Source organism: Theropithecus gelada, chromosome 14, assembly GCF_003255815.1.
Source record: "Theropithecus gelada isolate Dixy chromosome 14, Tgel_1.0, whole genome shotgun sequence".
In the NCBI taxonomy this organism is placed as follows: Eukaryota; Metazoa; Chordata; class Mammalia; order Primates; family Cercopithecidae; genus Theropithecus; species Theropithecus gelada.
In genome coordinates this window covers 86,765,973-86,792,637 of record NC_037682.1, presented here as the reverse complement: position 1 = coordinate 86,792,637, position 26,665 = coordinate 86,765,973, and the positions used below count along the sequence as shown (strand labels likewise).

The 26,665-nt window shown below is 42.8% G+C and overlaps 1 protein-coding gene across 3 annotated transcripts in view; it reads right to left on the bottom strand.

Annotated features, from left to right (window-relative positions):
* AMOTL1 (angiomotin like 1) overlaps positions 1 to 26,665 on the bottom strand; it is a 174,132-nt gene that overhangs the window by 11,076 nt on the left and 136,391 nt on the right. For all 3 annotated transcript variants that reach the window (XM_025355921.1, XM_025355922.1, XM_025355923.1), the window contains 4 exons: positions 15,329 to 15,474; positions 11,186 to 11,335; positions 5,541 to 5,731; positions 440 to 565 (listed from right to left, as the gene is read on the bottom strand). In XM_025355921.1, coding sequence (XP_025211706.1) covers positions 440 to 565; positions 5,541 to 5,731; positions 11,186 to 11,335; positions 15,329 to 15,474 — 613 coding nt within the window. The remainder of the gene's footprint in view (positions 1 to 439; positions 566 to 5,540; positions 5,732 to 11,185; positions 11,336 to 15,328; positions 15,475 to 26,665) is intronic.

Here is a 26,665-nt window from a genome sequence, read left to right as displayed (position 1 = left end):
ATAGCCCATCAGAAGAGTGCATTAGCTAAATATGTTCTTTATTTTGGACTGGAATATATAAATTCTGGCTCAAAAACTCTGAACCTTTGGAATATAATGTTTCCCCTTTTCAGCTCATAATGTCACAGACACCAAGAAATAACACAGACATCTAAATTCTTCTGTCACTAGACTCAGCCTGCATCTTAAAACCTGCAGGTGACATGCAATTTCCCCCAGACAACTCTGGCACCAGACCCATTGCTGAGCGGAACCACGTGCTTAAGTTGGAACCTTTTCCTTCTCTCCACGGCACAGCATGGGGGAGGAGAGTTTTTGGAGACCTCATGTTCACAGCCTTTCAGAACATGACAGAGAAGCAATCTGTTCTGGAAGGCCTGGAGTGTGAATGCAAACATGGGCTGGCAGGTCCCATGTGCCACACATAGCCGTCCCTTACGTGTATTCCATGTCCTGACACCTTCTGTTGGCCTGCACCACCTCCTCCTCCTCTTGCCAGATGTGGGCCTCCAGAGAGCTCTCTCCGTAGCTGCCATTCCGTGAGTGGTTGATGATTGTGGTGTCCCTGGCAACACAAGGATATGCGTTTGATCACGGGAAACCTTCTTGCTTTGTCTCAATGCAAACAGACACAGAATGGAGGGGCTGGTGTTCATGCTGGAACAGAGATCAGCTCTGCATCTCCCACTGGCCCATGAAGGCCTTCCCTCTCAACTTCCCCAGCTCAGTTATCAATCTCATCTGATGCCCATACAGAGAAAGGTGTAAATGCTTGTGGAGAGGTGACCACAGGGTGCTGTGCTAAAACTCCACAAATTCCTTCACCCACTTTTCCTCTCCTGAATTCTGTCCAATTCTCTTCCTAAACTAGATAGAATTAAGCAGTATCTAAGGAAAACAAAAAAAATTCAAAAATCAAGTCCCCTCTGCCCTGTGACTACATTATGTATTTAACTACATGGCACGTTATGAATATGTAAAACGGGCACCTAGAGATTTAATCTACTAACATATGGACACTATTATGATGATGATGATGATGATATTTGTTGGTATTTCCATGGTTGTACTTTTTCATGCTTGTCCTATGCCTCACCTTTCCCATCAGAGTTTAGGTTTTATTTCTGTTTATCGCCCATATAGCATAGAATGCCTACTTCAGTATTTTACAGTAAAACGGGGGCTCAGTAAATACTTAAAACTGAGACTGGTCCTCTCAGTGAGTGAGGCTCCAAGCTGAAGTCTCCGTTCATGTTGTATTCTGTCTCACTTCTTGTTTTATGGGCCCTGCCTGGGATGCAGGTCAGGACAAGGTAATAGGCATCCCAGGGCCCAGGGCAGAAAGATGAAGGCAGACACTGTCCTTGACAAGTTCAGGTGAGGTGGGTGCACTGAGGGCAAGGGCAGACACAAGTAAATTAAGAAGCAGTTTCACTGCAAGCATCTGTCTGACTATAAACAACCAGTCACTGATAACTATTCCTGCCACTGGTTTTGACAATTGCTGCTAACTAACAATGATTAGTAAAAATAAGATCACTGCATCATCTAAGTGATATATCTCAAGATGAAAGGCACAATAATGGCTCTGACTACATGAGTACCTAATTAGTAAGACATAATGTAGCCAAGTATTTCACATCTTTTTAACTTCATGTTCCAATGTACAATCATACTGAAAAACTTTTTTTTTTTTTTTTGAGGTGGAGTTTTATTCTTGTTGCCCAGACTAGAGTGCAGTGGCACGATCTCAGCTCACTGCAACCTCCGCCTCCTGAGTTCAAGCGATTCTCCTGTCTCAGTCATCCAAGTAGCTGGGATTACAGACATGCATCACCACATCTGGCTAATTTTGTATTTTTAGTAGAGACGGGGTTTCACCATGTTGGTCAGGCTGGTCTCGAACTCCTGACCTCAGGTGATTCAACTGCCTTGGCTTACCAGAGTGCTAGGATTACAGATGTGAGCCACCGTGACCGGCCTGAAAACTTTAAAGCTTTTTTTTTTTTACAGAATAGCCCAAAACAGAAAAATTGAGGCCCCTTTAATGACAGCTATCAGCTTCACACAGGGACTGGGTAGGGCATGGTACACATGGTCTCTCATTTAGTTCTCCCAACTTGTGCACGAGGTATTATTATCCTCAATTTCTAGATGAAGAAACCAGGGTTAGGTGACATTGCCAAGAATACTCAGTTAGTGAATAGTGAAAATTGATTCTAACTCAGGTATTTATGACTCCAAAGTCCATGCCCCAACCATCACTCTATACTCCTGCAAGTTTCGTATGTCTTTAAGAATAAGGTCTCAGCAAAGATGAGTAAAGATAAAAACAAACCAGAGGGCATATGTGAGAATGTGGCTCAGAAAAGTGCAAAGTGTCATTGAAAATACACTAAAGGCCAAGTGATGTAGAAAGCAAACAAAATGCTTTAAACATATTTGTAAAATTATAAATTCACACTATGGTGCACAAAATCATCAATATAGAAATTAGTGGCTAGAAACATTTTCAACAAATTTACTTTTGGAGACTCTACATGGAGCTGGAAACGAATCTAAAAATTCATGTTTACATTGCCAAGTAAGGATAGCAAACACAATTAGATAAAAACAACTTAGACAGTAAACATATAAAACTCTGAAAGAAATATTACATTGCTTTGAAATTTTAAAAAATTTTCAAAACCTTCTGCACACATACAAGATAAGCTGACTCTCTAAAAATTCTGACCAACAGCATCAAGAGGCGTAAAGATGGGAAAACCAGTTGGTGTACATAAGTTATTTTCTTTGTTTAAAAATCATTGCTTATAAATATAAAGTATGCATCCGTAGTTGAAAAGTCACAAAACTAATGGCTGGAAATAGTCATTTTTACCAATTTGTCTGTGGCCATTTAGCACCTGCACCTAGTCAATAAGAGCTCAAAATGTGTACTTTTCTCAAAAACGCTTCATTTTCCTTTTTTCTCTTACTGAAAGGAAAAAAGCAACGCTGAAATGACAGAGGTTTTCTTTGAAAAGAACATTAAGATTGGGGCTAACTATCTGAGGTTCTCTGAACCTGTTCCCCCACCCAGAAGGGGCAGTCTGAAATGGGAGGGTAGTTGCTCACAGAATTATTAGATGCTTAATAAATATGTGTAAAAGCAAAGAAGGCGGGGTGACGGGGATGAAAGGGGCTCCCTCTACCCCTCCAAGACTTCAAATAAGGCAGAGAAGGGGAACAGTGGGACTGGGTAAATCCCACAGAACTCCTGCTCTCTGGGGTAAGAGTAATTTCCCCTTGCACAGAGGATAAGAATAAGGCTGGGCCTAGAATCCTGTGAGCGGGTGATTGTGATTGGGTCTGTGGTTTCTACTCGCCCCCCACCCTCCCTCCTCTGCCCACTACAGGGTTTATGCTTTGGACCCATTCATTATCCTACTCCTGATTTTTACTTTCTAGTCCCATTCATACTCTCAGGGCCCAGGATCCCAAACAGACATCTAACGCAATAAACCCACAGATGAAACAACAATGACACGTGGAAGCCCCTGTGTCATTTCTCCAAGGTCACACATTGACACTGCTACTGGGGCTTTAGTGTTCTCAGCCAGAGCAATGTGGTCAGGTTGCCTGCTCTCATCATTGATATTTCACATGTGATGTAAGTGACACTCAGAAGGGCTTGTCCTGGATCACACACGCACAGTCAGGAAGGGAGGGAGAAGCCCTGAGCGCAGGTGTCCTGCCTCCCTGTGCAGCGTTCTTTCCATTACAATCACGGGGAGGAAGGAAACTCCCAGGGCAACCGCGCATAGCAGTGCACTAGACCACACATGTCTAAGAAGGCCAGGTCCCTTTGTGACTTCGTGATGACCTGTTCTCTTCCTCGGAATGAGAGAGGAAATTTAGTTATTAGCTTAGAAAACAAAAAGCTGAAAAAAAAAAAAAAACATTTCAATTATGTAAAAATCAGCCGATGTTTCAAAAGGCTTCCCTGTGCCCATCCATATACTGCAAGGGCTGAACTGGAGGCTGCAACTTCCCTCCAGCTCTCAACCCAGTACCCCGAGCTTCACCGCACCGTCTCAAGTGTCTATACCTGCTCCCAAAGTCTCACTCTCATAGATACTGCGGGTTGCTTCCCGTCAAAGTGTAGACACACATAAACAACGTGGAAGCACAGAAAAATGATTCCCAAACGGGCATTTTCCACATGGGTCTGTAGGTCTTTCTCGGTGCAAGTGTGCTGCGGCGCCCACTGCAGACACTAACGCCTGAATGGTGGCACTGCTTTCTCCAATTCCTGGAGCTAACATCTGAGCACACTACTGGGGATTCTCCCCTACTTCAGTAATGAGCCTGACAGCCAGTGAATAACTTCAAGAGTATCCCCTCTCCACCCCAACAGGGCTTCTTGTAGTCATTAAAAATATAGTAATCCATCCCAAGGCAATGTGGCTTTTACTCCTTTCTCGGTTCATGTCCTGTCATCCAAATAGCACCATAGCCCTTATTTATTAAGAAGTCCCATTTTCTGGATGCTCCTTTGAAATTTGAGGATCCTTTCCACATAAATGACCCTAAATTTTGATGAATTCCAAACAACTTTAAGTTAAATGCCCAATATAACTTATGGGCAGAAAGCAAACTGGCTGGGAGGCAGTGAGGGGCTGGATTGGTCCCCTGCACAGCCACCCACGTGTGTGCAGCGACTATGCATGCAGCTGAGATCCAGTGGCCAAAGGCGAAGAGTGCCTTGCTCACTCTGACAACAGTATGTTTTAACAGAACATTTAGAAGCTTTTTTTGTGAATTACTGCACACTTTGAGCTAGTTTATAAGGACAGAATAAGTTGTGCACCTACAAAAAGAAGTAAGGCAACTGAGGTAAAAACTGACAGTAGCAGAAAAGAATTTCAAACTAAATGAAATCAGTTTTCAAGCCAGGCAGATCTCCATTTGACACACGGCCCACCACCCACTACCAGTGTGATTAGGAGTCAACCACTGTACCTCTCTAAGCCTTATTTTCTTTGCTTGTAAAATAAAGATGATAATAATATACCTGCCCTCAGGGCTGCTATGAGGATTATCTATTCTTCTAGTTTGGCCCATGATATAAATCCAGCATTAAAAAGTGCCTTAAATATACTTTCACAACATCATTCTTGGTGATTGCACAGTATTCCACTGTGTGATGTACTTTAAATTATTAAATGAACCTCCTCTTGTTGAAATCTAGGCTGTGTTAAATGTATTGATATTTTCAACAACACTGAGATTAACTCTTTAGACATTCATCTTTAGGCACTATATGATATTTTAAAGATAAATGTCTAGAACTAGAATTGTGGACTAAAGGGAAAATATATATTGCCAAATTACCCTCTAGAAATGTTATACCACTTTGCTCTCCAACTAGCACTATAACCACTTAAAAATAATTTTTAGCTGACCTCACTCCCTAGAATGGGTCTTGGGCCTCTCTGGATAGCCCATTTGTTTTGCTTTGATTGGTTTTACTACCACCAGAGTTCCACTGGTCTCACCTCTCAGCTGCTGCGGTGGCCGCGGCATTCATAGCAAAGTGTCGGATGGTGCTCTCCTCCAGGTACTTCTGCTCCCACTTCGTCATGTCGGCCTCTAGGGCCAGGATCCGTTCCTCCTTCTCCCGCACAAGTTCTAGGAGGGCTGGGGCATTGTATTCCGGCACATTGGCTGGCTGGCCATTTCCATGTTTCTGAAGGAGTAGAGAAAAACATCTTGATGCTCAAAACCACATCAATGCTATCTACACAACTGCCCATACAGAACAGATGAAGTTCCCCAGATCCTGCAGCAATTCACACACCATGCTACTTCACCTCCAAATTCCTCTATTGTAGTTAATCCTCATGGTGCTCTGCAAAACAGACAATATTATCCCAGTTTTACAAATGAGAAATGAAGTTTCTGAGGGATTACATTAATGATGCAATGTCCCTCAGCTAATCAGTAGTAGGGTCAGGATTCAAACCTGGGTCTATCTCTGCAGGTCGAGGCCTTTGCATGACAAGAAGTGGCTTGTCAAATGGCATGCAGTTAATTACACCAAAAGCAAGAATAGGAATTAAGTCTTGGCCTCCTGGTCTAGGGTACTTTCTCCAGAACTCCACAAAGTGATTCCAGCTGTTTGTTTCCCCTGAGGCTGGCGGGGGAAATGGAAGGCAAAGGAAGTGGGAGATGCCCTAACTTGCATGCTGCCTAACTGCAATGCTGGGAAAGGAGGTATTCATACCTGCCCCACTCAGAGGCCTGAGGATGAGAATCAAACTAGATAATGCATATGAAAGCAGAAGACCTCTAGCATAAGGCAAGCTCATTTTTCAGTCTTTTCATCTGTGTCAATAAGAGAAAATAAAGCCATTTTCTAGATTGCTTACAAACTGAGGATGTTCATACTTCAGAATCTTTTTCCTTTAATTAGGTACGCTATTTCCTCTAAAGAGCATGACACAGAAGAAGTTGGCGTTCTGAGAAAGTTCTGCCTTCAGAGCAGCAGCAGAGAGAGGTCATCTCGGGGTCTCAGGGTTAGGGGCCCAGTCAGAGTGTGGACCAGGCTCCCTAGTACTCCAGGGAGAATGATTTCATCCCAGCTAGTCTATATCCTGGGGTACACATTCCCCTCATGTTTTCCAGTGATTGCAAATTTTAAACGCAGAGCTGGGTGCAAGATGAGAGGCATGTGAATGCTTTACCCAGAACCACATAATCCCCTAGATTAAGAAAACGACTGGGGAATTACCCAGAGCAACAGCTGGGCAGCCGAGCTGTACTGATGGAATCTAATCGTATCAGAGAGGAAAAAAGAAATGGGTCTATGGATTTTTTGTAAACCAAATTTTGTTTTTATTCGATTTTTTTTAAAGCTACAAATATAAATTACTCTAGGAAGTGGTATCTTGCCAGTGACCAACATTTTAAGTAGGAACACAGCAGAAGGGCACACCTATCCTCACCTGACCTGTGCAGGAAGGGCACTGACTCCATCTGGCTAGGCACCTAGCCTCAGGCAGGAGAACAAATGAACCAGTCCAGCGAGATGAGACACTCCCTTATTTTTAGAAACTTTCCAAGAAAAATCTCCCATGGCCTCACTAAGCTGCCATCTATGCTTGTCAGTTTCTATCTAAATCCCTTCTGTTACCATCTCAGCTGGCTTATTTTTGCAGAATCCTCTTAACCTCACATGAGATCATGACAACTCTTCATAGCCCCCCCTAATTCATGTCATTAAGAGTTATTTACATAAATGCATGAATGTCAACATTCAAGGGTACAGAGCTAGCATGGTCTAATGGGTAAATGTGCTACCGAGAAAAACAGATTGATGGTCAGGTGGGCCAGCTTCTGCCGCCCATTCAGTCAGCTAGACGGCAAGTATTGACTGAGCATGTACCATGCGCCAGGGATGCAACAGTGAACACTACAGATTAAGTCTTCGCCCTCAATGTGTTCATGTGGGAAGAATGTCCTCGTTAGCTACATGACCTTGGGCTGGTCCCTTTAACTTCCCTGTGCCTCATTTCCCTTTTAAAGAACATTCTTCAAGAACCTTCTCTCTTCTTTCTCATAGGACTACTGTGGAAGTAAGATGTGAATATTAATTTGAGCTCTTTGTAAAAGAGATAAAATTGTGAGTTCTTAAAAATGTAAATTCCCCTCTCTCTCTTATCTTTTTTCTCTTTCACTTCCCTCCCAGTTTCTAATGATGTTGAAGCACTATTTGACCTCCCATGGTAGAGGGGCAACTGCTTATAAAACAGGAACTGTTGATTAAGAGCTTTTCTTTCTGCTAGTCCTATTGTCCCAACCTATCTTTCTCTCTCCATCCCCCTCCAGTAAGCCACACTTCTGTTGACCTTGTTCTCAATGAGGCTGGAAAATCTGGGGTAATGGCGGAATTTGGGGGAGGGTACCAACGAATGCCCTAAAACTTCAAATGACGCTGAAGGTACTGATGGCAATGAAAAAACAGCAGTGAGAGTGATTTGCTTTTAATCAATTGCTAAGTGCAAGGCATTCCAATAAGCACTTTGTTCAGATTTTATTTGTAGTTACAAGTGTGAGGTAAGTATAATTTATTTGCCTCACTTTATAGATAAAGAAGTTGAGGTTCAGAAAGATGATTTACTCTAGGCTACTTTTCTGGTGGGAGGCAGGATTCAACTGTGGCCGGTTTAACCCTGGGGCCCATGCTCGGAATCAACACACGATTCCATGCCTCTCTGCTCATCCTCAGTGTACCAGCCCTTCTGGAAAGGTCCAGAAGAAATAATTGGAGCTGACTCGAGGGCTCTGTGTTGTTAGACGGGGCCAAGTAGACGGGTTCAGCTGTGTCCCGGCATAAGTCAAAGGGCAGAGCCCTTGTCTGGGCTGTTGAATCAACAAGAACTCTAAGCCGCACTCTCAAAAGTCTCTTCAGAATCATGCCCAATGGGAAGTGGTGAGTCCATGCGGTTGGTCTATTGTTCTGTTGAGGGTGGAGATGACCAGCAGCTTTGTGACAGTGGGACCCCAGCATGCTTTCTAAAGCTGTCAGATAACTGCCTTGGACACAGGGATGAAGGAACAGGGTGTGGCGTGGATGGCGGAAGTCTTTCTCGAGGCTGCCTGAGGCTGCTGCCCAAGAACTGGCAGGCACGTTCATGAGTTGTGTGAGGGTGAATGAGGAGGAGGGGATCAGAGAGGCCCTGGATCCCCTTTCCCGGACAGGCTGAGTTCCTCACATGACCCCATGTTCTCAAGTAGACTCCGAGTCATCCCTGGTGAGGCCAGCAGAGCTGCCCCCCAGACCAGCCCACAGTCCCCAAAAATGAGTTTAGACACACTTTGCCCTTTTTACAGTATCTGCCACATGGAACTAGTAAAAACCTCAAGATGTTTCCAGTTGATTTTTTTGTAATAACATTTTAACCTTTTTTCGGTTATAAGATCATGTATGCTTACTGTGAAAATCAGAAAATAAAGAAGTATTACAGGAAAAAAAATAAGAAGGCTGAGCATCCCAAACCTGAAAATACAAAACCCAAAACACTTCAGGTCCCAAGCAATTCAGATTAGGGATACTCAACCTCTACTTATCTTTTTAATGAGTATCAAGACCAACAGGGAAATAATCCCTGAATGTATTTCATATCATAGGAGGCAGATTAATGCTCTCATTAAAAAACAACAACAACAACAACAACAACAACAAACTATAATGTTATTTTTAAAGAGATGCCGAGCATCACAGTTCTGTTTAGAGACTGTCTCCTCCTCTTTGGTCTCATGTCAGCCATACACAGCTGGGGGTCTGCCATCAGCTCCCGAACACACATTCAAAATGAAAGCAGAGTAATTTCCCAGGAGAGCCTCAATTCTGAAATTTCTGTCCCCCACTGGTGCTCCTCAGCCTGTCAGCAGCCTTCATGCACAGCAGGAATGTTGTTTTTGCCTGCCTGAGGAAACCGTGTGGGTGAGCGTGCATGGGTCTCAGTGTGCATACAGCCAACTATCCTCTGTGGCAATTAAGATACTTTTCAAATAATTCTAACATTATGTTTCTTCTTGATGAACAACAAGGATAACGGAGGTAAGTCTGGTTTCACAGCACGCAGAAGAGCCAAGGAGAAGTAATCTAACTGTAGGTGTGGACAGCATATTAACCGGGAAGGAACATTCATTTTGTGCTCTAAGAACCAAGATGTGCCCATTTGGTCAGCCAAAGAAAGATTCATCAGTGTCTACTGTGGGCCAGTGCTGTACCTGGAACCAGGGAGAACCCCTGTCCTCAGCTGGGGAAGCGAAGATCTCAGCAACTGAGCAACAGAGAACAGCTGAAGGGTGTAACTCTGTGCCAAAGTATGCGGCACAGTTTATCAGTATTAGAAGTCCACAGACAGATCCGCCTTTTCTTATGAGCTATCCACCAAGCTAAGACAGTGGGAGGCGGAAGTGGGTTTCTTAGTTTTCTGGGCAATCTCACTAACACCTCCTTCTCCAGCCAAATGCACACACCCAGAGGGAACCGTACGGGCCTGCCCTGCGAGAGGGCTGAGCTGGCCTGAGTGCATGCGCTCAAGTGTTTTCAAGTGTTTTAACCACAACCACTATGCCCTATCCAGTAGATAATTCCATGGGGCCCTGCCTTGCATTTCCCTGGTATCCCAATTTAGAGCACACCCTTCACCAGCTGCATAAAGGCCTCTGCTCATCATGCTGGGTGATGGTGGACAGGCTTGTCTGGGGCCAGGAGCTTTGACCAGTCTCCTTCCTGCTTGCTGTGGTGCAGGTGAACTCCAGGCTGGGCTTTTCATTCTGTGCTAACTCACAGCTGAGTTACAGAGAAGGACAGACAGCAGGAATAGGAGCTTATGGCCAATGTTATTTTCTAGGGATGGTCCTACATCCCTTCCTCTCCTTTACCTCTGAAAACTCACTGATCATCATGTGCTACTAATGTCACCTCTTATTGGCTCTTCCCTTCAACTCCTCCACGAGTTCTCACTGTCACTACACCCTAGGCTGCACCGACAACCTTCAGGCTGGCCTCTGTGACTTTAACATCCACCCTCTGGATGGTCCTCTGACATCAGAGGGCTCTCTCCCCGATCTCTTGCACCATATTTCTCTCCAGCTTAAAAACCTCCCAGTTGTTGGTACTCTGTTGACTATAGGAAAAAAGCCCAGTCTCTCAGCTTGACCAAATGCCCTCCACAAGTAGCCTTAGTCTCCTCACCAGCCACTGCACTGGGCATTCTCCCTAGCTACCTGCACCCTGCTGCCCTGGACCTGCCATGTCGTTTCATGGCCCTGTCCTTTACCATATTCTCCCTCTACCTATGATGTTCTTGCCCTCAAATACCCAACAAACTCATCTGTCAATGTCCAGCTCAAATGTCCTCCTCTCTGAAGTCATCTAATGCTGCATTCCCCTCTCCCTAGCCCCAAGCTGGTGACCACTTTCTCTCTGTGAGGACATCTGTCACTCCAGTAAGTGGACTGCTCGCCTTCTGTCCTGGTTGTTGTATGGGTTCACTGAGGACAGGGAGTTCCTGTTTCCCACTGAATCCTGGGAGCAAGGTGCAGCATTTGGTCCATGGTAGATGTTCCATACATTTGCTGAGTGAATATATCTAATTCTTTCACCAGTCTATGCCCAGTTCCTTACCTGCTGGGTTCTCAGCGCGTCCAGCTCTCTCTCCAGCCAAGTCCGCAGTCTCCGCTCCATCTGCTCTCGCTTCTCACATGCAGACTGCAGCTGGGTCAGGGCCTGCTGCAACTTCTCGACTTTCTCAACATATGCTTGCTTCTCCCGTAACTGAGTGGAGAACAGTCAAAAAGAGCACAGGATTTAGACCACTGATTCTCAAACCTGGGGTGGAGGAGGTAGGGTCAGATTACCTGGAGATCCTATCTAAACTACAGGTCGGCCAGGCGCAGTAGCTCAAGCTTGTAATCCCAGCACTTTGGGAGGCTGAGACGGGCGGATCACGAGGTCAAGAGATCGAGATCATCCTGGCTAACACGGTGAAACCCCGTCCCTCCAAAAAAAAAAACAAAAAAACTAGCCGGGCGAGGTGGCGGGCGCTTATAGTCCCAGCTACTCGGGAGGCTGAGGCAGGAGAATGGCGTAAACCCGGGAGGCGGAGCTTGCAGTGAGCTGAGATCCGGCCACTGCACTCCAGCCCGGGCGATAGAGCGAGACTCCGTCTCAAAAAAAAAAAAAAAAAAAACAAAAAAAACCAAAAAAAACTACACGTGCAGGTACCTTCCACCTCTCTTCTCCTATCCTTCAAGTGCACTGGAACAGAAAAGATTTACACATAGGCTGCCAGTTATACCTACAATGGCTAGGATGTATGAAATTGAAGACCCTACTGGGGTACCTGCTTTTGGTAATTTGTGCAGCTTTGAGCTCAATACTTGTTTATTGCTTAATAATTACTGCATTTTCAGGCAGTGGAAGTGAGGTAAATAAAGAGTTTTTGCACGTATGTTTATTGCAGCACTATTTACAATAGTAAAGACACGGAAGCAACCCAAATGCCCATCAATGATAGACTGGATGAAGAAAATGTGGCACATAGACACCACGGAATACTATGCAGCCATAAAAAGGAATGAGATCATGTCCTTTGTAGGGACATGGATGAAGCTGGAAGCCATCATTCTCAGCAAACTAACACAGGAACAGAAAACAAAACATCGCATGTTCTCCCTCATTAAGTGGGAGCTGAACAATGAGAACACATAGGCACAGGGAGGTAACAAAACACACCGGGGCAAGTTGGGGGGTAGGGGTGAGGGGAGGGAGAGGATTAGGACAAATAGCTAATGCATGTGAGGCTTACAACCTGGATGATGGGTTGATAGGTGCAGCAAACCACCATGGCACATATATACCTATGTAACAAATCTACATGTTCTGCACTTGTATTCCGGAACTTAAAGTAAAATTAAAAATAACATAAAATAAATAGAATTAAAAAAAGAGTTTTTGATATCATGAAGAAATGCTTATTCTACAATGTCAAGTGAAAAATCCAGAATCAAAAATTATATACAACATTATCATAATGATATCTATCTATCCATGAAAAAAAGGCAGGAATGAAATACTTAGGGCATTAAGCATGCTTATCTATATGACAGAATGGCAATTACTTCTTTATTCTTTTCTATATTTTTTCAAGGTTTTTATAACAAGCATAAATTACATTTATAATAGAGAAATTAGATATGTATGTATATATGTATGTGTACCCATTTATGTATGTGTGAATAAAAAAAAAATCTTATTATAGACATCTATGGAGTAACTTTGTCCTAAAGATTTCAGAGTCCTTTATAGATTAGTTGGCAGCCCTGAAGAGATGGGAAGTGCATAGTGAATATTCAACAACACAATAACTGAGGAAATGGAAATTAAGGTTAAAATAATTTATGGAAATGTCACATCAGGTATGGATTTAGAATTATGACCAACAACTTCCAACTCTCACTCTCACACTTTGTTTTCTTCCAATTAGGAGTTTGGCCCATGTTCATAAATCCTGGGCATAGTGACAGCATTCTGAGAACTGGCTAGTGCCAAAAATCAGGCTTAGGCATCGACTTGATTTGGTCCTGGGTGAGAAGACACCGGATGCTATTTCCTGTCATTCTGCACCTGGGTGTATTCAATCTTGAGTTCAATGATGACACTGGCAAGTTGGAACACGCTAGTGATTCAGCTGCTAGGTGAGCTTTCTGACTCAGCAGGCAGCACTGCTGTGAGTTATACCTATATCCTGTCCTAGCTGAAGTCACTGGAATAAAATGGAGATGCTTTCACCTTTCAAGGAGGACAGAGCAACTTTACAGACTTTTTTACAGCTGTTCTTAGGATCGATTTTTATCTGGCCCTTTCATTCCTTGTGATTTTGATTGCTCAATTCCCCTGGCTTCTGAAGACCTACTAAGTGAAGGTTCCTACAGCCTAATCTGACAAAATATTTTGTGTGTGTGATTCATACACCACTTACCATAACTTCCACTGAATATACTTCTCTGAATGTGTAGCCACTAGACTATAAGCACCAAGAGATTTGCCTATTTCGGTCCCCGCTGGGCAGAGTGAACAGGGCGTACCCAATGCCTGGAATAGCGCTCAGCATTTAGTAGGCACCCAGTAAGTATTTGCTAAATGAATAAATATTATCCTTAAGCAATTGCAAGAAGTTTGAAGGCAGGAATCTGTCTCCTTCACCTTTGTATCAACCTTAATTCTAATAAGGCATATATCCTGATGAGGATGATTAATAACAGTAATTACATCAGTCAACACTGCCAGAACACTACCATGCCAAGCATTGTGCTTTATATGTAGTATCTCATTTAATCCTCCAAATAATAACAGGAAGAGGAGGTAAAGTCCTTTATTATCTCCATTAGAGATGAGAAAAGTCAAGGTTATGTGACTTGCTTAAGGTCACACAGCTGACAGGCCATACAGCCAGGACTCTCGCTTACAGCTGTCTGCTCTAGAGTTCACTCTTACCCATCATGGTAAATTACAATAGGCTCTCAGTATCTGAACTGAATTAAGACCATTAAAGGAAACTCTAATTAGAAAGGAGTGATGCTGGAAGCAGACCTATGAGACATTCTGGAGAGGCTACATTCAACCAACTAAAGATTTCACAGAAATATAATGATAAAAAAAGACCCATATTGGTTGTTATAACTTGTCTTCAAGAAGCTCACAATGAACTCTTACTTTAACAGAAATATTGAAACTAAAAGATTTTTAAAACCACCATTTTCCTTAGCTCCACTCATGGAGATGGAGATGTCATTTCAGTAATGACAATAATGAGAAGCCCCAGCCTCCTCAAGCATAATAGATCTCCTGTCTTTAAGGGGTTGAGGTCACTTTCTGTGGCAAGTGTTTTCATATTTGATACGTTCCTTAGTGGCAACATGGAAGATACCATGGGGGCTGCCGCCCCGCATCCTTATGCTAGTATTAAAATGGTAGTTTCTATGCAAGACTTATGGGGTTTTAAAGGCTTCCAATGGGAGAGACCCTCGTTTACTCCATCATCTTCCTCTTCAGCTGCTTTATCCTTCTGTTTGAAATTTGATGAAACATTCCTGTTACTTAGCATCGGGGGAGGTTTTCTGAAGAGACAGTTTTTTAAATTCAACAACAGTTGGGTTAGTAACAATACTGTTTCCTCTGTGCCCAGCAACAAGCTAAGCACTTTTGTAAGTGCTCAGTAAGCCTGCTCAGGTAAGCCTGTGTAACACAGAGGCACCTGCCGCCACCACCGCAGGACGCTGGAAGGTGCAGGGCAGCAGGCCCCTGGCTGCCTGGCTAGGCCTCTGCTCCTTTTCTTCTTCTTCATCTATAGCCTGGATTCCTTAGCTTGGACCTCAGAAATGGTCATTTTAATTCCTCAGTCAGGTTGAGGAAAAGGCTACCTCATAATGCTTAAGCTAAAGGGTTGATTTCATCAGAAACTACTAAATGCAATGCATGACGCCTGAGTAGGACACATGTCAACCGATGGGCTGTAGGCTGGGCTTCACACCGAGTGTGAGTGCTTTGCTGATGGGATTCCCCTGTGCTTTTCAGACTTTGCCTGGCTCTAGAATGCATAGACTCTGTTTTTATTCACTTTTATTTGAGAAGTTTCCCATATTCCTCCCCTGTCTCAACTCCTTGGAATTGGCTCTGGTTAAGGTAGTTGGGTTAGGAAAAGAAAGTGGAAGCCCTCTGGGCTCTGCTTCCCCTCTTCCCCACCAAATCCCCACAGCCTGGTCTCACCTCCTCTTCCAGCTTGATGACCCTGGCCTGGGCATTGCTCAAAGCCTGGTCCAGGATCTCAATGTGTCTCCGATGGTCCTCACTTGCAGTCCGCACTGCTGCTAACTCCATTTCTAATTTCTCCTTTTCCTTCAAGAATTCTTTGTCTAGAAGGGAAACAAGAACAAAACTACCTCTATCAGAAATTGCTCACCCTCTGGGCTCATGGCCAGTCTACATCTGGCAAGGATTAAAAATAAAAAGCATGCAAATAGCGGAGGACTGAATTGCTGTTTCTGCTCCCTTTTAACAGTGGTGGTATGGAAGGTAACGGTTTTCTCAAAAACCACTGTCAACGCTAGATACATTCCAGGCCACATTGTGAACAGTACACAAAGAACCAGTGACCCCATATTCTCGATAACTCACTTCTCTACAACACTGACTTTCATACTTCAAATTAATCTTGTATCTACGATTACATTTTATGCTTACAACCTTCCCTGCTTCCATTTTCCAAATCTGTGATGAAAGAGTGGGTAATATTAATAATAATATTAACATTCTCATTCACAGAAAAATAAACCAAGTCCAGAGAGGTAAGCTCTTTGCCTGAGGTTAGACAGCAGAGGGGAGCATCAAGCTCAGGCCTCCAATCTCCGGGTAGATCCTCTTCCCATATGACCTGGCCCCACAATTTATCCTTTTCCTGCTGAAAAGGGGAAAGGGACAAGGCTTTAAATTTAGGAAAACTGCTTTTCTCTCATTCAATGATAATGTAATGATGGCGATCACTGCCTCTCTTTACATGTAGGAAGCCAAGGCTGGTGCGCTCTTAGTTACCCATCATCCTATACAGACTTCTCTACTGTTTTAGCTTAAGCAGGCAGTCGATAGTGTCATGGGATGAGCATTTCTTATTGAAAATACTTTTCATGTTGCAAAAGCAATATGTTGTTTTTTAAAAATAAGACTCTTTAGATACGTTGCTTATAATATGGAAAAACTTGAACAAACAATACATAAGAGATTGGCCAAATAAACTTCTAGAAACTCTCTGATAGGATGCAGCCATTAAAATTAAATAAGAGAATACTAGTGACATGAAAAAAAGTCTCCTTATTGAAAACAGGTAGTTACAAAACCGTATGCATACTATTCCGTATTTATAGAAAATGAGGCATAGAATTACAATAGTAGCAGCAACAATAGTAGTTAGAAATGGATTTCTGTGTGCCCACACCATTGCAATATTCCATACTGGCTATCTCAATCCTCCTAGCAACCCACACTGAACCATAAAGAACCCAAGTCTGGAAGTGACACCAGTGGTTAACAGTGTTTGCATGCATTCACATTTCCGCCTATATGCATTCGTTAATTTAACGAATAGTTAAAACATTAAGGACCAGCACTATGTGTTCTGAAGCAATAGAAAGAATGCAGCACACTAACAGGGCAGAAAAATGTGGTTTTAAATATAGAGCATGGAAATTAAAATGACACTATAAGGCTGCAAATATCAGATAAACTCACAACTTTAGAGCCAGAAAGGATCACAGGAAACATCAACATCCAGTTCTCCCTCTTTTGCTTCATTGCTGAGAAGAGGAAAGCCCTGAGGAGCAAAGGCACTTGTCCAGGGTCTCCCAGCCAGTGGGGACAGAGCCAGGGCCAGAATCTGGTTTTCCTGATGTCCCAGTACAATGTCCTTCCTTCTTGACTGCACAACCCTTGCATCGTCGAATTATGTCAACGGAATCAGAGGGCAATGGAACAGCTTCTGAATCGACAGACTAAAGGAGCTGACTTGTAAAGCTAAGCAGTGGCTGTGCTTCCTAGAAGCAATGGCATCCCCTGAAAACAAGATGAGGCCACCAAGATCCCGACTCAGAGCACAGCATTATTTCTGGGTTCTTTATGCCCCACTGCAGTGACCCTCTGCACTGCCCCTTCTCCCTTTCTGTGGCATTTGAAATGGTGCCTCTGAAACTTCCTTCCCAATCCGTGGAAAACAGGCATGTGAGAGACCTAAACAAAGGGGTCGGTGGCAGCCCACTAGTGCTACCCACCCCCATCCACAGCCCTGAAGGGACCAAAGCACCTCACTTTGTGCAAAGTCACTGATATTTGACCACCTAATCCTAGGTTTGGACAACATCTCAATGGTCATAGTGCCTGCTGGCCTTGTCCAAGCTCTGGAGGGCACTCAGGCATTACTAAGCAGGCATCCTGGAAATGAACCTCAGGATCTCAGAGCTTCTACCTGGTTATCAACCTAAGCATAAACATTCTTCTCTTTGTTGAGGGCCACCAAGTATACACTGATGTTGACAAGAAGCAGTAAAATGAAAGTCTGAGCTCAAGAATAGAAGCCACAACCAAAGTTTCTCATGTTCTGTAGATCAGTGATGACTATTATTTATTGTTATATCACAATGATAGCTATTTAGATAGTCCTGAGTCAACAAACATCCCACCCCTCCAACACCCCCCTGCCACATACATATATGATCTCAGCGTTTGCTATTTGCTTGATAAGCAGTATCATATTGTAGCTAAAGAAAGGATTTTAGCATGAGAAAGACCTGGATTCAAATCCTAGGCTCACTACTTTATAATTATGAGGCCTCAGGTGAGGTATTTAACCTCTCTGTGCCTCAGCTCCCTCATCTATCAAATGGCAATGGTAACATCTACATCACAGTGTTGTTATGATGATGCTTATAAAGTATAAAGGGACCTGAGTACTCAGGACTTTGTTTTAGTTATTATTGATTCCCTGGGCCAATAAGAGCGCCTGGCTCAAAAATATTGTTGAATGAATGAATGAGTCTTTATTATGTGCCAAGTTCAGTGTCCACAGAACAATAAATCATAGCTCCTGTTAGCTGTTAGGTATTCAGTATCCTCGTGATCTCCTAACAGCCTTTGTTATACAGTTGTCCACTCGACCTTCGAGCCCACTGCTCACTTACAAGCCGCTACACACCAGATGGCTGGTACTGACCATGGATACCTCTGGTTCCTTCCTCTGCCCAGGCTCCCTAAACCCCACAGTGTACACTACAGACAAACATGTGGAGATTGGACAAAAGCTACATTCGTTTCTGGAGTGTTTTGCAGACCTCTGAAATTCATGGGTCAAACATCTCTGTCCTGAATTTGGTGACTTTAGACTTAAAGCTCCAGCATCATCACTTAGTATCACTCATACTGGTTAAGAACTCCTTGTCCACTGACAGGCAGTAGTGTTGTCAATTATAAAGTTTTAAAAACAATGTTCATGACAATAGTAATAACAATATCTTCCCATGTTTGTTGAGTAAGTACTGTGTTCCAGGAATGGTTAATTATAGTAGTCTCTTTATTCTAAGTTTTCTGTAGGAGGTAGGCAACATAATTCTTATTTTCCAGCTGAGGAAAATGCCACTAAAAAAAGGGTAAGTAACTTGCCCACAGAGGTGATGATCATCGATGGCAGAAATAGAAGTTGCATTTACATCTAATGTGTGTTCACAAACACGGCCCTGTACTGCTCCTCCTCTCCAAGCACACATAGGGATAGAAGAGCTCCATTACAACATAGCTTACTGTTGCACAGATACAAGTTATGTCACAGGTCATATATCTCTGAAAACATAGCAATTACATTCACATGTGTATCCATTTACAAATATTAACTAATGAAGCATCTACTACACAGAGGCATCAGAGTACTGGTTAAAAGCATGGGTCTAGAATCAAACTGCCTGGGTTCACACCCAGCTCTTCCACTTATGGTTCTGTGACTAGGGTAGTAAACAAATCTCTTTGTGCTTCAGCTTCTTTGCCTTTAAAGTAAGCATCACAATAGTACCTATTTCAAAAGGCATATAGTAAGTTCCCAATGAATGTCAACTTTGATAACACTGCGGTTATTATTGTTGTTACAGGAAGTATGATAAATTCTGGGGCTGTGAGGTGAGTAGGATATAGCATTCTGTACCTGATCTGGTGGGAAAAGATGCAAAGACGTGGGCAAAGGCAATGTGACAAGGTGCTCTAACAGATGCAGGCACAGGGTGCTGTGAGAACACAGGAAGGACAACTAACCCAGGGCAGGGAATGAACAAGATGGGGTTTCAAGGCAGTCAGCCTACAAGGTGGGCTAGCTATGCTCCCCAACTCTTGGAGACATGGGGACCATGAAGTGTATCAGACTCCTCCTCACTCAGAGGAGTCATCCTTCGGGAGATAACAAGGGACAGCCCCACAGTGAAACCACCTCATAAGAAGGTCCTTCAGTTTATTAGCTAAGCCTCTTCAGATGGATCTCAAGAAAGACAAGTCTCATGATGAATTTTTGGTAGGGCTCCAATATATATACTGAGAATTCCTAGAACAGGCAAGTTGACACAAGGGAATTCTTGCCCAGAATGGTCTGTTTACTCAGTGGATATGAATTACCCTGAACTGTGTGGCGTAGGGAGCTGTTTAGCTTCATGGCTCTCGTCCCATTTACATAGAAGGATGTCTGCTCATACACTGTTTACTCTTAAGCACAGCGATGGCACAGGCTTTGTGGCCAGGCCGACCTGGTTTGATTTTGGCACCTTCGCACAGCAGCTCACCTTGGACACATGACTTTACCTCTCTGAGACTCCATCTCCTCAGATGAAACTCACAAGATCTATTTTGCAGAACTGCAGGTGAGGATTAAAATAAGTATCAGTAAAATGCCTACCACAGGACTTGGCACATAATACTAATACTTGATAAATCACAACAAGAGCTAACATACATTCCTGGGGACTTACCATGTCCCAGTCACTGTTCCAAGAGCTTTAAAACATATAATCCTCCCATAAGCCCCATTTGACAAATAGAAAACTGAAGCAAAGCAAGCTACGACACTTATACAATGTCGAATGGTGGTCCCATTTGTGTCTCCCTTGCTTGAGGAAAGAACACAACTGGTAGAAAGAAATAGGTCCAATAATTCAAAGATGTCCCCTTTCTGTCTTACCCTTCTTTTTTGTCACTTCTGGGTAAGGTTCCAAGTGGACACCCTGCTGACACTGTTTCTGTGATTACTATCTGAGCACTAAGCCTAACTGCCAGCTGAACCGTGGGACAGAAGACCCCGTTCTACCGTCTTAGCCACTTCTGTTAGGAAATACTGAGGGTGGATGTGTGTATAAGGTCAGGGCTCTATGTGCTGTGCTACAGCTTCAAATTCAGTGCTCCCACTTACGGCTGGGGCTTCTGAGGACAGCAAACCTGTAAGCCAGCACTTCCCACATAGGAATTCATTTCTATGGCTTTCTGATACAATGAATTTTTGAGAAGTTTTTCCCTACCCCACGTAACTGGAGAGATAGAGGAGTCCAGCTACTGCCTGCTTGATTAAGGAGTGTCTAAGTCACTGGAGTGCTTGGTAAGTAAAAGATAGGTGTTTGCTATGGTTTGAATATGGTCCCCCAAATTTCTTGTGTTAGAAACTTAATCCCCATTGTAACAGTATTAAGAGGTGGGGCCTTTAAGAGACGATTAGGCCATGAGGGTTCAGCCCTCATGAATTAATTAATGCTGTTACTGTAGGAGTAGGTTGGTTATTGTGGGAATAGGCTACTCATTTAAAAAATGAGTTCTGCTTGATTCTGTCTCATGGGATCACTTCTGCCTTCCGCCCTTTGGCCATGCAATAATGCAGCACAAGGCCCTCACCAGGTGCCAGCACCATGCTCTTGGACTTGCCAGCCTCCTGAACTATGAATCAAATAAACTTCTATTGTTTGTAAATTGCCCAGTCTGTGGTATTCTGTTACAGCAGCAGAAAATGAACTAAGACAGTATTCTGTTCCTTTTTCAGCTGGAATCAAGGTTTGATCCTTAACCAACTGGGTTGGGGGGGTTTGGATCTCTCAGAGAGAGAGTGAGAGAGAGACAAGAGAGAGGAGAGAGAGAGAGAGAGGCGTATGAAGGCATAAAAATAGGCCAAGCTAATTCTGTTCAAGCTCCAAATTCCAAATGCCCCCATAATGATACATAACTAGCCCATTTTGGCACCTGCTTCTGGAGAGTCAGGTATCTCTCTGGCACTTCTCGAGGAAGGTTCTTGGATGTGGGAAGAGGTGGTGGTGGTGACAGAGTTAAAGGAGGAGGAGGCAGGCACAACAATGAACCTCAGAAATGCCAATGACTGATTTTAGAGGTACAGTCTCTGGGAGTCTCTGAGTGAAGACAGCTTAAAGGGCATTACCAGAGAGGAAGCCACAAAGGAGAGGCCGAGTAGGAAGACTGAGGGGAGCCATGTACAACAATGTCCAGGCCCTCTATGTACCATGCCGGAGCCCCAAGTCCAGCACTGGCGGTTCACTCAGAGAATGAACCTGTGTGAAGAGGCCAATGCTTCCTAACCTGGAATGCTCTATGAAATAGACAAGTTTCCTGCTATCTGCCCAGCTAGTCCAGTGCTGATCAACACCAAGGGCATCAATTCTGTTAACTAGAAGCTTCTCCACAATGCTGCTGAAATGAAATCCTCTTATGAAAAGATGTCCAAATAATTATCTGCCACATTATCCCTCCCTAATGTTTCTCCTCCATTTCTTCTTCCTCAGTGATCCCTCAGCTCCAAGGTCCCTGGCACCATATCTGATAATACTAAACAGATGTTGGAGAGGATTCTATTTCAAGGGACAGCTACAATTTATAGAGTAATTGAAGGGTCAGATTTATTAGACAGTCCTTGTTGATACCAAAGGTAATTTGTTTTTTTCTGAGGTTGTGGGTGTGGAAAGACAATAGGAAGATATTTCATTTACATTACTGTCTACAAAACTATTTAGGTTCCTTCTGCCTCAAAGATACTCCACACTCAAGTGCCCCTTCTTAACATCTGCCCCCACCTCCTCACCCCAGTTTGAGTCGAACTGATAAACATAGAAAGACTCAAAAAAGTAGAATCCAAAAAGAGCACTGTTTGCAAACACATACGAGTGATCTATTCACATGAGGCTTATTTGATGCAAAACAACATGAAACACGATCTACTTTTTGCAGCCACACATGAATTCACAAACAGAAAAGTAATATGATACAACGCTGACCGCAGAAGTCGCTGGTTTGATTTTTTGTTATCTTTTTAAAATTGCTGATGGTTTCTTGGGTAAGGAGCCTTGTTATTTGGGGAAAGGGTCTTCAGCTTTCTGCTGTTCCTGAGTTCTGGTGCAGATTACCAGGGTTCTGCCAGGTGGCTGGATACATAGGCTGCAAGTTGAGTGGTTAAGTGGGTCTATTCACAAACAGGAACACTCCAGCGAGGGCTGGTTTTAAATGGCGGAGAGAGTGGAGTGTTTTTTTTTTTTTTTTTTTGAGACGGAGTCTCGCTCTGTCGCCCAGGCTGGAGTGCAGTGGCTGGATCTCAGCTCACGGCAAGCTCCGCCTCCCGGGTTCACGCCATTCTCCCGCCTCAGCCTCCCGAGTAGCTGGGACCACAGGCGCCCGCCACCTCGCCCGGCTAATTTTTTGTATTTTTTTTAGTAGAGACGGGGTTTCACCGTGTTAGCCAGCATGGTCTCGATCTCCTGACCTCGTGATCCGCCCGTCTCGGCCTCCCAAAGTGCTGGGATTACAGGCTTGAGCCACCGCGCCCGGCCGAGTGGAGTGTTTTTAAATGAGTTCTGTAATAAGGAAAGTTAAGAAGGGGAATTCAAACCAAACTGTTCTGCAGAGCCCCGGGAGAGGGAGAGGGAAGGGAGGGAAGGAAGAGAAGAGACGCTGTGGCCAAGTGGGAAGGAGAGGAATTCTGAAGATGAACCCATCTCAGCCAGAAATTTCTTCAGCTGTCCTGCATTTTACGTATTACACTTCCATACTATCTGAACAAGAGTTCTGAGTTTGAAAGCTACTCGTTTAGTCATTACAAAAGAGATAAAGATTTGTGGAAATGGCTTCTGTTAAAATGTGGGGAAGAAATCTTCCGGAGAGATGGATAATATGGGAAAATGAGGTAAAGCCTAAAGTGCAATGGATTTATTCAAACTCTGTTGCCTAAATGTAAAAGAATAGCAATGTCCCTGTTGACAGAGTGCTGTACAGCAAAATTCTTCTAAACTGTTAATTACTTTTCAAGGCCCACCCTAAAGGCTACAGGCTTCTCCCCCAACCCACTTTTCTTTTTGAGGTGGGGGTTCTTTTGAGTGTGGTTCTCTAACAGGTCCTTGCCACATTCTGCCTTGCACTCCAGGTCCAGTGACTGACGTGTGTCTGTCTCATTTTTCCTACTGGATGTCTTCATAGTGACTGAGCTGTCTGCCTTCACAGTGCGTCGAAACCCTTCTATCTTCATAGGACTTTAAAGATCTAACATAACTGATGTGTCTTATATGTGAAGAAATATAAGTTTAGGCAACAGTTTATTGAATAAGAGGATGCTGTTGGTATATAATCAAATTCTAACTGAGTCTTTAAAACAGTTTCCAAATACTTGTTACTGGAAAGCAACAAAGCCTAACCACAGAATCCTCTATTGGTCTAATATAGGAAAACAACACATTTTTGTCTTAACATAGTTATAAAATTTTTATTATTTTATATAATTTATCTATTGCTCTTATCCAGAACCCACAGTGAGTTTAAAGCATCAAAAGTAAGATATCTCAAGTACGATTTGGTAAAATATTTATTTTACTCTCTACCTGTAAAAGTTCTCTTAAATACAATTTTCTCTGATCTAGTCATTCTTCACATTGCATTTTACTTCTGGAAATTGTGCTTACACATTTAGGTATAATTCACAGGTTTTTTTACCCACCCAAGCTTATTACATATGCAGTTTACAAACTTGCTTGACTGAGGAGACACCCATTCATCCAGCTCAGCTTCCAAATGTACTGCTCAACCTTTCACTTTATTTTGTTTTACCTGAAATAAAAAAGTACTGCTACTTCGACAGCACTGCTGACAGCATAAAAACAAACTAGACAATGAATAATAATGCCACATAAATATAGGATGCACAGGGCTCTTGGTTTTGACTATACATATACTCGTAATTCCATTTTAAATCAAACCTGAAGATTTAAACTTTTTGTAACCACCACTGAAGAAAAGGGCTTTTTTGCCTTCTTTTTTCTTTCTTTCTTTTTTTGAGACACAGTCTGGCTCTGTGGCCCAGGCTGGAGTGCAGTGGTGGCATCTCGGCTCAGTACAACCTCTGCTTTCTGGGCTCAAGCGATTCTCCCGCCCCGGCCTCCAGAATAACTGGGGTTACAGGTGCATACCACCATGCCCAGCTAATTTTTGTATTTTTAGTAGAGATGGGGTTTCGTGGTGTTGGCTAGGCTGGTCTCGAACTCCTGACCTCAAGTGATCAGCCCGCCTCAGCCTCCCAAAGTGCTGGGATTACAGGTGTGAGTCACCACGCCTGGCCTTGCCTTCTCTTTTCTTAATATAAAAAACTGATACTTCTAATTGCAGATATGACAAAGTAAGACCCTCCTAGACGATTTGGCTCCTGTGCAGAGAACAACCATAAAACCTGGCCATAATATAAAGAATAATGATCAGAAGGTGTTAAAATGTGAACAGAAGCAGACAGTTTCTGGTGGGGAGTAGCAGCTGGCTTACAGAGGTGAAGAGAAGCCATACTAGCTATACAAATTATGTACCTTGATTGTGCTCATTGTTACATTTCAAGATACGGGACATTTAAAAGTGTAAATTTTATTGGATGTAAATAATGTCTTAATTAAAGTCAATTTAGGTATAAAACAAATATAGGTATATATATAATATGTATATAACATGTATATACTTATATTTGTTTTAACTAAGGCATTATTATAATGTGTGTGTGTATATATATACATATATATATATATATATGTTTTTAAGTGGCCCCTCTGAATGGCAAATATGGCTTAACCAAAGCTTGCCCCAAAGACAGAAGTTATGCTGGGGAAATCATTACATCTGGCGGAAAAAGTTGTTTATGCTAGGACTGATCAGGGATAAAGAAATGCGTTGTCTACAATTATATTCTCTCTCTTCTTTTAACTTCTGCAACCCCTCCCACTGTCATTTTTGCAACTTGCTTTGAATAGATTCCTTTTTTTCCCTTCTTTCTACCAAACCAGTCTTTGTAAGCAAAAAGAAAATTAGTAACAGATGCAAGCTTATTTTTAATGGTCTAAGACCAAATTTTCTGGACTTAAAACAAACACTTTGTCCCCTCAAAAGTTCCCTGAATCCATTAAGATACAGCTGTAGGCTCTCACTATAATTCATGAACTAAAAATAGTTTTGAAAACTAATTGTAAGAAACCACACCACAGAGTTACTCGTTGTATTCTGCTTATTTTTTAATTTTTATCATCCAGAGAATAAAGTTTGACTTCACAGACATTTTGAGAAAGCTCTTTCTTTCTTTCTTTCTCTTTCTTTCTTTCTTTCTTTCTTTCTTTCTTTCTCTTTCTTTCTTTCTTTCTTTCTTTCTTTCTTTCTTTCTTTCTTTCTTTCTTTTTCTTTCTTTCTTTCTTTCTGTCTGTCTTTCTCTCTCTCTCTCTCTCTTTCTCTCTCTCTCTCTCTCTTTCTCTCTGTCTCTCTTTCTTTCTTAACTCTAAGCTCTATTCTGGTCTCAAGGAAATAAATCTGGGGCAGGGGGTATCTGAAGAGGATATACTGAATTATCCAACAAGACCTTTTATTATAATTGGCTCTAGTTCAAAGATAGATGTAAAAACCAAAGGCGCAGAATGTTAATTCCAGTAGCTGGAACTCACTTGAGAAGATCTGAACACATTAGTATTAAGTCACAGCACTGGGCTAAATAATTTGCAACCAAGTAAGTCTTCTAGTATAAAAATTTTCTGGTATAAAAACTTTGTTCATTTACCATCCAGGATCCTTCGTAGTGTAAAATCATGAAATCCTTGGTCAATCCCAGAGCCAACAGAATTGACCTTCTGGAAAAGGGGAAGGAAAAAATAAGAAAACGGAGGTCCTAATTCTAGTTGTGGTTTAGCCATTAAACACTTGCTCACTCCGGTTGCAGTTTCTTCTTTGCAAAATGTGAACGCTACACTAATGAGCTCTAAAACCACCAGGAGTTCAACATTGCCACCTCTCACATTCTAATATCTCTCCACTTGCCTGGTCCATAGGAGATGGCTTCCCCACGGCAGTTCAGTTATGAGTTTGGGCTCCAGAATCGAATGACCTAGGTTCAAAATCTATCTGCTTCACTTATCAGCCTGTATGACCATGGACAAGTTACTTAATCTTCCTGGGCCTCAATTTCTCCATCTGTAAAATACCTGCAATACTTACCTCAAAGGTTTGTTTGGAACAGTAAAAGAGACAATGTACCTG